General features: G+C 39.7%; 1 protein-coding gene across 1 annotated transcript; it reads left to right on the top strand.

Moving 5' to 3' along the window:
* The first annotated feature begins 8,162 nt into the window (after positions 1-8,162).
* Positions 8,163-13,403, top strand: LOC133522430 (cuticle protein 7-like). Its single transcript, XM_061857776.1, has 4 exons — positions 8,163-8,241; positions 9,745-9,900; positions 11,482-11,715; positions 12,877-13,403. Exons 1-4 carry the CDS (start codon positions 8,230-8,232, stop codon positions 12,985-12,987), a joined length of 513 nt encoding a protein of 170 aa, XP_061713760.1. The 5' UTR covers positions 8,163-8,229; the 3' UTR covers positions 12,988-13,403.
* The last annotated feature ends 414 nt before the right edge of the window (positions 13,404-13,817 follow it).

Raw genomic sequence — 13,817 nt, 5'->3', positions numbered from 1 at the left:
TTTTCTTTTAAGTCCAAGCAATTTAATTCAATCACACGTCCATGCTCTACATATGGGTCACCAGGTACCCACGCACTCTGATTAGTACACTATATTTCTGAATGCAAATAACTGTTTGAAGACTAGAAATTAGAATTCAAAAGAAAGGCCGATTAAAAATATATATCAAAATATATCTTTAATCAAGTTTGTGTGTGACCCATATATGGGGCACGGGCTTGTGGAGGCAGTTCGTCGAGACACATATGGAGCACAAGACTGTGAAGGTGTTATGCATAATAGGAATTTTAGTAAGTTACCGCGAATGTATTTGGGCCCGTTGCTTACTATGCCAAACCACAAGTATTAAAGTTACTTAGGACTAATTTACTTAGGAATACTACTGAAAACACCCAGACACAAACTACGAAAAATAGTAGGATTAATGACTGGACATAACACATTAAACAAACACCTACATAATACGGGTAAAACGGACAGCCCCATGTGCAGAGCGTGCATGGAAAAAGAGGATACAGCGAAACATATTCTCCTAGATTGTAAACAGGTAGAAGTACCTATACAGGAGCAAATACCTTGGGACTCCGTACACACTAAAGGAGGCAGTTAGCAACCTGAAAGCCTTGCTAGGCTTCGTGGAGGAGCTGGGGTGGCTAAAGTAGTGCTACCTCGTTTTCACGCAAAATAGACACAATGGTTCTCGACTTGCGGAAAATGCCCAGCATCACTAACTAGGACTTATTTGAGTTAAACTATCAGTACGTTTATTGCAATTGACATATATTACTTCACAAAGATGGGTCTTATGGGCCAATGTTGGCCGAAGCGTTAATGCAATTAACCATTTTTGGCCAATATCCATTTTAAATTGAACCGTTAACTGAAACCGTCCGTTAAGTTTTAAAGTTCAATTTATAATGGTTATTGGTTAATTCCAATTAACGTTCGGCCAACACTGTTACTGGCACTAAGAATGGCGCCAGCACAGCTGTGTCAGTGACATACGTGGATTCATTACGATCTTACACAAAAAAAAAACGTATTTTTGATATTTTTGTTTTAGTCTGCAAGTGCTAAGTATATTGTAGATTTATCAGTAGGTAATCTAGTAATCTGTGGACGATATTTTTGGTCTCACACTTTATTATTCTTTGTATTCTATTTCTGTGTTTAAACTGTTTTTTGTTCAAAATTATAGAGCAAATCGCTCACAAACAGTAATTTCCAAGCTCAACTACATTCTCACATGTTATAGACTTGTATTACTTACGAATATAGTCTTTTTAGATATCTATAACTCGCTTTTCTCAGTAAACATATAATACTACATATATGATTGGGCCCTCGGAACTGTGTGAGCGGCCTTCCCGCCGTAATTAGTGACAGAAACGCCCGGCATTTCGCTCCGGACCATGCCCGCATTACATACATACGTAAGTAAAACGTAAACTCACACCTGGGGCGGATACGAGTTATGAAATGTGTATCGATTCGATGACTTTTCACGACTCACGCGCACCATTATGCACGAGGGAAATGCGAGTAGGTAAAACTAGACAATTATCAATCTCAATAAGCTTCCAGTGGTAGCGAAAAACAATATATAAAAGCTTGTAAAATGTATTAAAACGGGTCACTCACGTAGTTTAAGTCGAAGATTGCTCGACATGTTTCGCTCCACAACGAGCAGCTTCAACGGAATCACGCGTTGGTGGGCCCAAGATACTTTAAAATTACTCACGAGTAACGCATTTCATTATGTGGCGTTCCACGCCTAAAGTATCCTTATGCTTATGGAAATACATCTATTTAAGGAGTAGGTATCCACAAATATTTATGTGACCAACTGTACATGCAACAATTGCGTAGGCCTTACAATATATTTGTCCCAAGACCATGTTACAGGGCGTAATGTTTTATTAAAGAGCCTTGCGAGTTGCGACTGTTCGTAGGTAATTTCGATCGTAAACTATGTAAATTGACCCGTATATGTTGGCCAGACCAAATAAACGCGCGGTGTCATGTAGTTAATGTTATGTGTAGTATATCCTGTCTAATATGTGGTTGTAGTGACCTAGTGACAGGGAACGCAATAGTTCGCAGATATTGTGTCAGATTTAGTTAATAATATTAATATACACGAGTATGTCTTTACCCATGGACTCAACGGGCATTAGTGATGAACTTTAAAGGGCTGTCAGAATAGATCACTGCTTGGTCGACGTGGCACTCAAAGGCCCACAAAATCCCAATACTATTAATAATAATGTCTTTACCCATTAAGATTTATGATTATGAATACGCAACAGTGGTATCTTGTATATTTGGGAGGTGTGCTCTGAACCGAAGTCAACACGTAGATACCCGTTTGTCACATTCGTGGGATATAATGGGTACACCAACCGAACGCTGCTCTTGCCATACACGAATGTTACTCGTATTATTAAAGGCGACATTGGTTTTGATGTGGAGAGGTATATCTAAATATTATTATACGACATTATAAATATAAATACATAAATAAATATTATAGGACATTATTACACAAATTGACTAAGTCCCACAGTAAGCTCAATAAGTCTTGTGTTGAGGGTACTTAGACAACGATATATATAATATATAAATACTTAAATACATAGAAAACATCCATGACTCAGGAACAAATATCCATTGCTCATCACACGAATAAATGCCCTTACCAGGATTTGAACCCGGGACCATCGGCTTCATAGGCAGGGTCACTACCCACTAGGCCAGACCGGTCGTCTAATCTCCACGAATAGCATAGATCGAATAGGTATAGAGTCAGACCGAGGTAAGTTGGCAACGATTTTGATGATGATATTTCATTTTTTTTTATACTACGTCGGTGGCAAACAAGCTTACGGCCCGCCCGATGGTAAGCAGTCTCCGTACCCTATGTACGCCTGCAACTCCAGAGGAATTACATGCGCGTTGCTGACCCCAACACTTCGCACCCTCGTTGAGCTTTGGCAATCTTCCTCACCGGCAGGAGCATAACACTATGAGTAGGATCTAGTGTTATTTGGCTGCGGTTTTCTGTAAGGAGGAAGTACTTCCCCAGTTAGGCTCTGCTCTATTATAGATCTGGAATGAAATCCGCTGTGCTGTGCCCTTCCACACAAAGCGAGATGAAATTCACAATGCCTATACCTCTCTTTTGGACGTAGTTTAAGTACGTACCCGGGTCCGTAGAAGTTTGACGTTTAAAATATCACTTGCACTGTCTGGGCTCTCAAAATCGCTGGCAACTTATCTTGGTCTGACTCTAATACCTCTCCAAATAACAATGATGTTACCCTTTATGTTTTATTTATAGGACCTTTGTTTTAAGTTTATTTATAGTTTGTATTATTATTTTTAAGTTTATAGTATGTTATTGTTACCCCTAAGGCATCTTAGATGTGGATCATCGAAGGAAAGTCATCGTGTACCGGAAACAAAATTGAATAGAAACCGTTTTATTAGGCACCCCGTCCAGCAGTGTTGGCCGAACGTTATTGCAATTAAACATTATAAATTGAACCGTAACCGCAAGAGACGGTTACAGTTTACGGTTCAATTTATAATGGTTAATGGCCAATAATTTTTAATTGCATTAACGTTTCGGCCACCAATGCCATCCGGTTTTTCATCCCATAGCCCAGTATTTAATCCATCGCTTTCACCCAAGATGGTCTTGTGTTGAATACGCATTATCGCCTTCTATTTACTGTTAATCGTTGTTATAAAACAAAGATATTGCTTTGCTAATCCGCGAAATAATAACGTGCTAGTCAATCAGTGCCAACCCGTTAAACTTGCGTTTGTTTACATGCAATTAATGTTCCCAGCCTCCAACCGCAAAAATAAATATACGCAAATTAATAGTAGAAACCACCACCCAACAGTACACTTGACACGTGTTTCGCCTCTCTACGAGGCATTTTCAGGAGAAGCAGGGTTTTAATTAGTATGAATTTCCGCAAAGTAACGCCTGATTCTATTAATCGTTGATTTGTCCTTTTCAAGATAAAATAAGATAAGATATAATTTATTGCATAATTATAGGTGTACAGGTTATAATAGATATTTTGGTAGTATCGCTATAATTTTTCTATCTTTCAGATTGTATCAACTCTCTATACCTATAGTCCTTACACAATACCTATAGTCTTCATACGAGGAGTAGACTCCGGTTGGAGCAAAAAGCTATGGAAACTTAGCAGGAGACAACTCCAAATTATAACAGGGGTGTTTACGGGCCATTATGGGGTCAAAGGGGTTTTGGCCAGGATGGGACACTGCGACAACACCGATTGTCGAATGTGTGGTGAAGAGGTAACACACCTAATGTGTGAATGTCACGCCCTCGCCAGAGAAAGAATGAAGGACTTCGGAGCAGGCTATCTGGAACCAAAGGAATTCAAAAGGCTACCCATAAGCTCCATCATCCGACACATGGAAATGGTCAAAAAAGCTCTTGAGTAGCTAATGGGTCTTTCCTTAGGGGGCAACTACACAAAAGATCCCTATGGGTCGAAGTGTATCCGCAAGGGCCCCCGGAAATTAGAAGATAAGATAAGATAAGATATTCCTTACACCCTGGCAGATGCTGCCTCTGCGTGCATCTCATGACACGGTCAAGAGCAGCATGCGTTCGGTATCTGTATCTTTTTTAGGGTTCCGTACCCAAAGGGGAGAACGGGACCCTATTACTAAGACTCCGTTGTCCGTCCGCCTGTATGTCTGTCCGGGCCCTATTACCAAGACTCCGCTGTCCGTCCATCTGGCATCTGTCTGTCTGTCCGTCTGTCACCAGGCTGTATATGTAACCGTGACAGTTAGACAGTTGATATTTTCACAGATCATGTATTTCTGTTGCCGCTATAACCACAAATACTAAAAAGTACGGAACCCTCGGTGGGCGAGTCCGACTCGCACTTGACCTGTTTTTTTATAATATAGGCAAACAAGCAAACGAATTGTCTGATGGTAAGTAATTATAGTAGCCCATGGACAAATAAATTAATGGGTTGCAAGTGCGTTACCGGCATTTAAGACGTAGTACGCTCTTTTCTTCAAGGTTTGATGGCTACATGGCATGTTTATTGCAGTTTAATAAAAATTAAAGTATATGTAGCTTACCGAAACCCCAAAATAAATAGCGGCGGCGCGCGCCGGAGCAGAGAGTACGCTCAGTACAAAGCGCCATTTTCGCCGCACGCACACAGACGTGACATTTACGCACACAGACGTTACATTTACAGGCGTTCTCGGGCACTCTCGGGCAGAGCTTAGTCGGGCTGTGCGCGCGTTGCTCACTTGATGTCCCCACCGCTACGTAGGTACTTACTGTCATGTACGTCAAAATGCAGTCTCTAAGGAATGTAAACACGATAAGATGTATAAACGAATCGATGTATGTATGTCTGTAAACTTATATTACCTACTCCTTTTTAAAATTCGAAATTAATACAGAAGCAACCCTAGTGAGTCGGGCAAGTTTAGGTATGTATTTTCAAGAACGGCGGGAACGGACCTTCTGTTTATTTTTTATTTTGTGCCGAAACCAACTCCTGTAAGTGTCTAAGTGTCAGGTATGTATGTAAATGTTTCAATTAAAATAAAATGTAGCAAATAGATGCAGATATTTGATTGCAAACCCAGAACTAGAGTCATGTGGTCAATCAGCGTCGAACATAACGAGTAACGGAGCCCGAGAAATGTCTCAATATTTTATAAAGTAAGGCACTCAGAATTTTATGGATGTATGTATTTGTGTCTTTTCATCGGAGAAAGGTCTTTATGCACATGAAGCATAGGGTTGCCATAATTATTCGGAACTGTTACGGGACAATGTAATTGGGGTAGTAATGGCGTTACGGGGGGATGCAAATACGTATTGTTATGTCCCTTTCTTTAGTTACAATAGGTAAACAAACTGGTTACACAGAGATGATTGTGACCATTTCTCTAGGTATTCTACAGCGGTATCGATATACGGGACAAAAACGGGACAGATACAAATACGGGACGCGATCCTGGAATACTGTGACAGCCCCGTATATATGGGTCGTATGGCAACCCTTAGCATAAGGACCCTTTAGCAATAGAACGCCACATATTATTTAGAGTCGCGCAAAAGAGATTTTGAAATAGAGGTGTATTTTCAAAGAAAATTTTGTAGCGACATTTTACTGCCATCTTTCGACACATGATTAAAACTTTTAGAACGCCATTTGACTTCGATCCTTATTCTTTCACTGATATGTGATAATTTGTTAAATATCAAAATGTGGCGCCTGATTGTTGCGCCTGTGAACGGGTTCCAGCAAGCGTTCTACATGACATTAAACCTCTCCAAAGAGCCTCTACGTGATGGATCTTATCCCAACGGAAGCCTGTCATAAGACCAGAATTTATAGGCCCGTGAAATCCAAAATGGAGATACAAACATTAATTCAGTTAACACAAACGGCACCGTACAGAGCCATCTTCTTCAGTTGTCAAACTCAGGGGAAATACTCACTTTTAAAGGGCCCACTGAATAACAATTTGCCGGACGGTATCGGCCTGTCAGTTGTTTGGAACTATCAACTTTTTGTTATAACTGACAGGCCGATAACGTCCGGGGGACTGTTAATCAGTGGACCCCGTTAGACTTTACGTGACTTTACGCATCATAACGTAACCAATCGAATATAAATCTTGCTGCACAAGTCACAGCTTAGTAGCACAATTAAGACAATGTAGACAGACATAGCACTAGTTGTAGGAATTAATGAATATCTAGTCCCACACGCCCCAAGTTCTGTCGCTGCCCAAAGCGGGTACCACAGTACTTAGAATAATACAGTAACTCAACTGATTTTCTGTTTTTATAGATATAGATATCGTCAAAATGATGAATCGACTGGCCAATTTTCTCACAGATTTACAATGACGCTTACGTGTGTAAAAGGGAAGCAATCATATTTCATGAGTGTGAGTGAAAGAGGCAAGCTACAAATGAAATAAGGTTTTGGCAAGAATTTAATTTTTGGTACAAGCTTTTATCGCTGACTATACTTTTCTTTCCACAGGCAATTACTACTCATTGAGACAATTCTAAACCCTAAACACAATTAGGTTGCGTTGTTTCATCACAGAGTTCCTATGGCCACCCTCTGTCTCTGTACTGCAGACAACATTCCTTTGGCTTTTCAGGGATAGGGGCTCTCTTGAAGGTTCCTCGTATGTGTATATTTCTGACCTTATCATGCCTAGTAACCCCTCCCGACCATCGAAGCATCTTCATTTTTGTCGTGTGAAGCTTTTATACGTCTGTCTTCTGCATTGGCCTGCAATCGGTTCCATACAACAATGCCGGTCTGACAGCAGTTTTGTAAACCTTTCCTTTTGTGCGGATTGGCATTTGAGGGTCGCAAAGCACTCCTGTTAGGCAACGCTACTTCTGCCAGCCGACACTTACTCTATGAGCTACTTCCGCTTCCATTTTGCCACTCTAATACAACGGAGCCAAAAGATATTTGAATTGGGATACTTTGAGTACCGGGTTTTGGTCAAGGTATTGAACAGTGGTAGGCTGACTGTTATCGCTAAACCGGCATTCTAAGTGTTCAGTTTTTGATGTACTGACTTTAAGCCCTGCTTTTTCCAAAGTATCAACCCATAGGCGCAATGTATCTTCTGTCTCTTTGATATATTAGATATTAGGAGGATATCATCCGCATATAGGAGGTTCCATGGGATCGGAGCTTCGATATCTTTGGTGATCAGATCCATGACAAGGTTAAAGCCTGATATGATGACGCGCCATATTGCGGAATTTCATTGGAACTAAATTTTTCATACTAAACTGAACTGTCACCCTATACATGAGAATAACAGCGCCCTCTTGACAATGATCATAATATATTTCTGTTAGGGCTTTAAATAGAAGAGGACTGAGGGCCGTGTTCTGATGAGCTCCAACGTCTACCTCTAATGCTTCGCAGTTCTTTTAACAGCCACTGCATACAATAAATTAAATAAAAAGATGATTGACACTATTCCATGAAAAAAAATGGCACAGATATTAAATTTCTTGACCGCGCACGTTTGGTTACTGCTTGAAGCTTTACACTGTGCACGTTGCGAAATATGTATCAAGTGCAACTCCCGCGCACATATATAGCATGCTTGCGCCGATCCGGCCACACGTGCTGTCTACCTCCACGCAAGATCATGATTGCTAAGGTACGATTACTGTATTATATTGTTTTGATATTTTTATCAAATATTATATTTGAGAGTAACTAAAAGAAAAGTGGTCAATAATTCTCTTTATTTATTTTTATTCGGGTCATTAATTATTATTAAATTTAATAATTATTTATTTTAAAAATGAAGGTGGGAGGTGGAATGGGGCATACGTTTTAGAAAATAATAATTAATCATTTATGAATATCTTCTGCACCAACATGTATGTCTCTGTTTGACCCAATGGTTGACTGGTAGAGAATGCTTTTTGGCATTAAGTCCGCCATTTGTACATTTTTCTTTGTTTGTGCGATAAAATTTAAATAAATAAATAAAATACGTAAAGATATTAAAAACCTATTTATTACGTCTAACCGAAGTGAATTTATTGGTCATAACCATACCGAACACTTTCACTGTAGAGCCAACCCTGAAATTAAGATATTTTCTAAAATCTATGAAGTCCTATTCCAGCTCCTCAGCTGATATTCTTTTTTGTCTTATTTTTAATGAGCTTGCAAGTTTTATTTATAGTACTAGCGAACATGGTGGGCAAAATGTTAAAGGCCTTTTCCTTATAACTATTAGAAAGTACAGGGTGGGCAAATAAGAAGTAGGTATACATTTTGTTTTTAAATTTTAACTATCGGCCCAAGTCGACGAATGAAATACGGAAAAGATAACGATAAGTTCTGGTTTAGATAAGTTCTCAATTAGATATTGTTTCTATGTCGTATAATTGTCAGAAGCGGCACGATTCGGGCAACCAATATCACTTTGACGTTAGAAATATCGTAAATAGATCTTATTGAGATCACAGCAGAATCGAAATAAATGTCAATTTTGACATATCGTTTAGTTCTCGATTTTTTCAATCTCTTTCCAAGATCTTAAGCATCTCTTAATCATTCTTCGAATCGGGGCCCTATATTATCTTCAAAGATTATTATTAAGTATTGTTTTAAAAATACATGTAAAAATACATTCAGGGTTGGCAAATACACGTGGAACATAACGTCAGACATATGTCCACTTCTAACAGCAGGCAAATGCAAGCCCTTATCATCGTAGTTATCTTAGTTTTGTATCGGATAGTCGCTTTTAACTTTATCATCAGCTTGTTAGCACAGACTCGTTATTTTAGATAGCTCCACAGAAATAAGTCAGGAGCTGCAAAATTTGGGGAATTTGGGTACCAATCACTGTCACTTTTCTCGAAATTAATCGAACAAACAACGTGTTTTAAACAACACAAATAATTGAGAAAAAATAGCTTGCTGCTAGAGGTAGATATTTGGCAGATCATCTTCCGCCTACAATTGCCAACCCAAAATAATATATTTATGATAAAATATTTAACAAATTTTCACTTAATATAATTAAAATTTAAAAACAAAGTGTATCACTCTTATTTGCCCATCCTGTATATTAGTCTATATGTATAATGTGTGTCTGAAAATAAATGGTACCCATTAGATTTAATTAATCGTGTTTGTGCAGTTGTTAGTGGCGGTGTGCGCGCTGGCGGCGGCGGCGGCGGTGCCGGTCTACGCGCCGCTAGGACACGGCCTCGCTCCCGCTATCGCTCCCGCGTATGCGCCCGCTTATGCGCCCGCCATCGCCCCCGCTTATGCGCCCGCCATTGCGCATGCACCGGTGAGTAAATGACTAAATTTTATTTTTTATATTTTTTTCTACTTGACTTTGTGTTTGAATCTAGGCTTACACCTAACTATAAGTTCTATTTTATACAATTTAAAAACTATTTTTTTATTTGGGAGTTTTTCTTACACCAAACTAGGGCCATTTTATTTAAGTTGAACATATTTTTTATTTGGTATTTTTTATGTTATTTCTACTCAGAATCACGTGCTCTTTCGATCAAGGAGTAAGTGTCCAAGAATCTCCATACATTTTTGTTTCCTTCATTTCGTTACCGTCCTATAAAGTCTTATGAAAAATGGGGACGAGGTGGAAATAAAAATCTTGGGACATTTTCGGAGGAGATGAAATGCTTCAGTACAGTAAACTAATATGAATTTAACCGATTTCGTGACGCCGACCCAGGGATAACCCAAACCGAGGAATAAAAGAAATCAACGAACGTTGAACTTTGTTTATTTAATTAGTCAGTTAAAGTATTGTATTGTATACCTATAATATTGACAATTTACATACTCGTATATATGTATGTAAGCCGCTGGTAGCCTAGCGGTAAGAGCATGCGACTTTCAAACCGGAGCTTGCGGGTTCAAATCTCCGCTCATACCCATGAGTTTCTCGGAACTTATTATATTTACCAATGCTTTTCACCACCACCACCCGTACATCTACTTTGTGAATTTGCAATAAAATATTGAGTATTTACCAGTCACTTCTCAATGAAGGAAAACATCGTGATGAAACCGGACTAATCCCAATAAGGCCTAGTTCCCCCTCCGGATTTGAAGGTCAGATGGCAGTCGCTTTCGTAAAAACTAGTGCCTATATCAAGCCATTTCCGTCACTAGAAAAGAGCGGCATATTAAAAAAAAAATGTAAAGAAAAATTGAATTTCGTGCCTTTTTCTACTGACAATGTTGTATGACAGACTATATTTGTAGTCTGCCTCTTTCACACTCATGAAATGTTCATATACCTTACGTGATGGCTTCGCTTTTATACACTTCAATTATCTTTAAGTAAGCGTCGTTCTAGATTTGTTAAAAATCCTGTCAAAATATGAAGCACTATCACATTTTATTTAATCCTCTTCATTGCACAACCTGAAAATAAATTTACAAGGAAACACAAATAATACATAAAGACAGAGGTAAACAAAAGGCGGTCTTATAGCTAAAAGAGCGATCTCTTCCAGACAACATGTAGGTAGAGAAATACATATATTTACTTATGTTAGGAATTATCCTGAGGGCCTGTTGCACAGTCCTGAATAAGCTACTTGCTACTTATCCGACGAATAAAGTCATCGTTGGCGTTTCACAATCTTCAAAGTGCTATGTTTTTAGCAAGTTTTATCTGGCAGTTAATTTCCTTGTTAATTAGCTATCCAATATTTTACTTGGACAGTGTGAAACAGCTTAAGTAGTGAGCGGTGTTACCCAACACGGGCATATTTTTGCTTACAGGGTGGCTCCATTCCTTGCATCATATTTCACCCATATTTTTTGTAATAAAGCATTTTGTATTTTTTGTATTTGTATTCATCCTAAATTCGTAATCAATTATTTTACCCAGATAATCCGCGCGGAGCCAGTAGACCCCAACCCAGCCTACAGCTTCTCGTACGGCGTGGCGGACCCGTCCACGGGCGACCAGAAGAACGCGGCCGAAACTTTGCAAAACGGAGTCGTCCACGGCTCCTACAGCCTCGTGGAGCCAGACGGACATGTCCGGAAAGTTACGTACACGGCCGACAAGGTTAATGGCTTCAATGCTGTTGTGGAGAGGACTGGAGCTGCTGCTCATGCGGTGAGTTACTCTGGCTATTATCAAGTTACTGGAAAAAGCGAACCTCCTCGAGGTGAAATGTGAAAAGAAAGCTCTTACTTTCGTTTAGTGTTATATTTGATAGCTAAAGATAGTTAAAAACCAACAAATGTATAGTTTGGCCTGGAATTATCGCATTTCAAACATAGATAAAAAGAACCATACTTTGTCTTACGGTAGTACCTACTACCACCCAAAAAAAGGGATGCGTATGGCTCTATATTTACTGATAAATTGGGTATGCCATACTATGCTTAACTGACTTTTTCTCCGGATATTGATAAGCATCAACTCTTTGATATTACGGTGTGTTCTCGAGCAAGCTGTAAGTAGTGGTCATCTTCTTGTGTGTATGGTTATAAGTAGCTTGGCTAAAACGTTGCAAAACGGCGTTGTCCACGGCTCGGACAGTCTCGCGGAGTTGGACGGAGATGTCCGGAAAGTTACATAACGTCCGATAAGGTTAATGGGTTCAATGCTATTGTGGAGAGTGGAGAGGACTGGAGCTTTTGCTCATGCGGTTACAGCTCTTAAATAAAACCAAAGCAGTAAGTTCAGTTAATGTGAGCGTTGGGGTCGGGACGAGGTCCACGAGGAGCCGACTGGTTTGCGGTCCTACGAATATGAAATGCGCTCAGACTCTGCTTGGTGGGAATCGTACTTTAATGGAGAAAGCGAACCTACTGCCAAAACCTTCAGTTTAAAACCAGAGCTCTTTCATCTGGAGAAAGCCTGATATAATTACAGGGTAAAATACCTGAAAGCTAAAAACAGTTGTCCAATAAATGATACTCAACAAGTTTTAGACATAGAGTAAAGATTTAGACTTATTCCATAGAGAAACAATTCTAGGTCCATGACTTATTCATTGCCTTTTTCTCTGGACTAATGATGATGAAAGCCGATGACGATGGAAGATGACAGCAAAAGTTAGTAGGCACAGAATTTAGTCATCATCTCGAATACCTCGCGTGCCAGCTGTGAGACTATCAGGCAATTCTTCAACCAAAAACTTCACTGACAGATCAGATCCATAACTAATCCAGATCTAATTCTTAACATGTTATTAAAGCCTGTATGCTTGCACTAAGGATCCAATCCCATTCATGTTCTCTATGTGAAAACCTGAGCATTTGTTCCCAGGCACCCGTAGCAGTGGCGCACGCCCCGGTGGCGCTGGCGCCCGCGCCGGTGGCCGTGGCCGCCCCCGCAGCCCGCTACACGCTCCCCGCCGTCGCCCACCCGTGGGGCTAACCGACCACCCGCCCTCGCATTGTTGACCAACACCCGCTCTAGTTATAGCAAAGGTTAAGCAAGGTTAGTCTGTGATATTTTGAAAATGAGACGTTTTTTCGACTGCGCAAAAATCAAGCGGCGTTTTTAGACAGTTTAAAGACACTTGTGTTTTGTTTGAAGTCGTAAAAACGTCTATGTTCTGTGAGAGCGAGCGCAGAATGGAAAGAAATGGAATGGTTTTTGAATTTCGTCGGTTAAGTTTAAAAGTATTATTAGTGGTTGTTGCTCAGCAATGCTCGCCCATGGACCGAACGACACGAATATTGTTTATTTATTAATGCTTTGACTGTTGCCTACGAACATGATCTTGACGCGTTTACGTATGTAAATATAATGTACCTATAGTTAATAAATAAATGCAAGTTTTGCACCGACTTATAATATTTTTCATTTTCCTATTACCGCAAATTTTAGCTTGTAAGGTATAAACCGAAATAATTGTTATATACAAAGGAAAGTGATCAAAGCCTCAAGGGCTCAGGGCTAGAATCGAACCAGCGTCCTCTGCGTTCACGACAGATGGCTAGACCGCTCGGCCACCCGGTCAGGTCGCAATTTTCCAAGTATATGCAACTTCTTGAGGGCTTATGCATTATGGGTCTATTCCAGGCCTGGGCATAGGAGGCCATGGTCATTTTTTTCTTTCGTATATGACATTTATTTCAGTTTTAGTGGTGTTTCTACGTGAAAATACAAATAAAATTATTTTCATAGAAAATTATTTAATTTCTTATAGGAGTATTGTAAGATATACCCTATTAGTTGCTATTAGCAAAGAGAATTTGAAA

This window comes from Cydia pomonella, chromosome 10 (genome assembly GCF_033807575.1).
Source record: "Cydia pomonella isolate Wapato2018A chromosome 10, ilCydPomo1, whole genome shotgun sequence".
NCBI classification, from domain to species: Eukaryota; Metazoa; Arthropoda; class Insecta; order Lepidoptera; family Tortricidae; genus Cydia; species Cydia pomonella.
This window is presented reverse-complemented; position numbering and strand designations above follow the sequence as displayed.

Excerpts from the sequence above, each read along its gene's own strand:
- LOC133522430 (XM_061857776.1), top strand. Across the intron at positions 9,901-11,481 it reads CCGCCATTGCGCATGCACCG|ATAATCCGCGCGGAGCCAGT; the intron begins GTGAGTAAATGA and ends TATTTTACCCAG. Across the intron at positions 11,716-12,876 it reads CTGGAGCTGCTGCTCATGCG|GCACCCGTAGCAGTGGCGCA; the intron begins GTGAGTTACTCT and ends ATTTGTTCCCAG.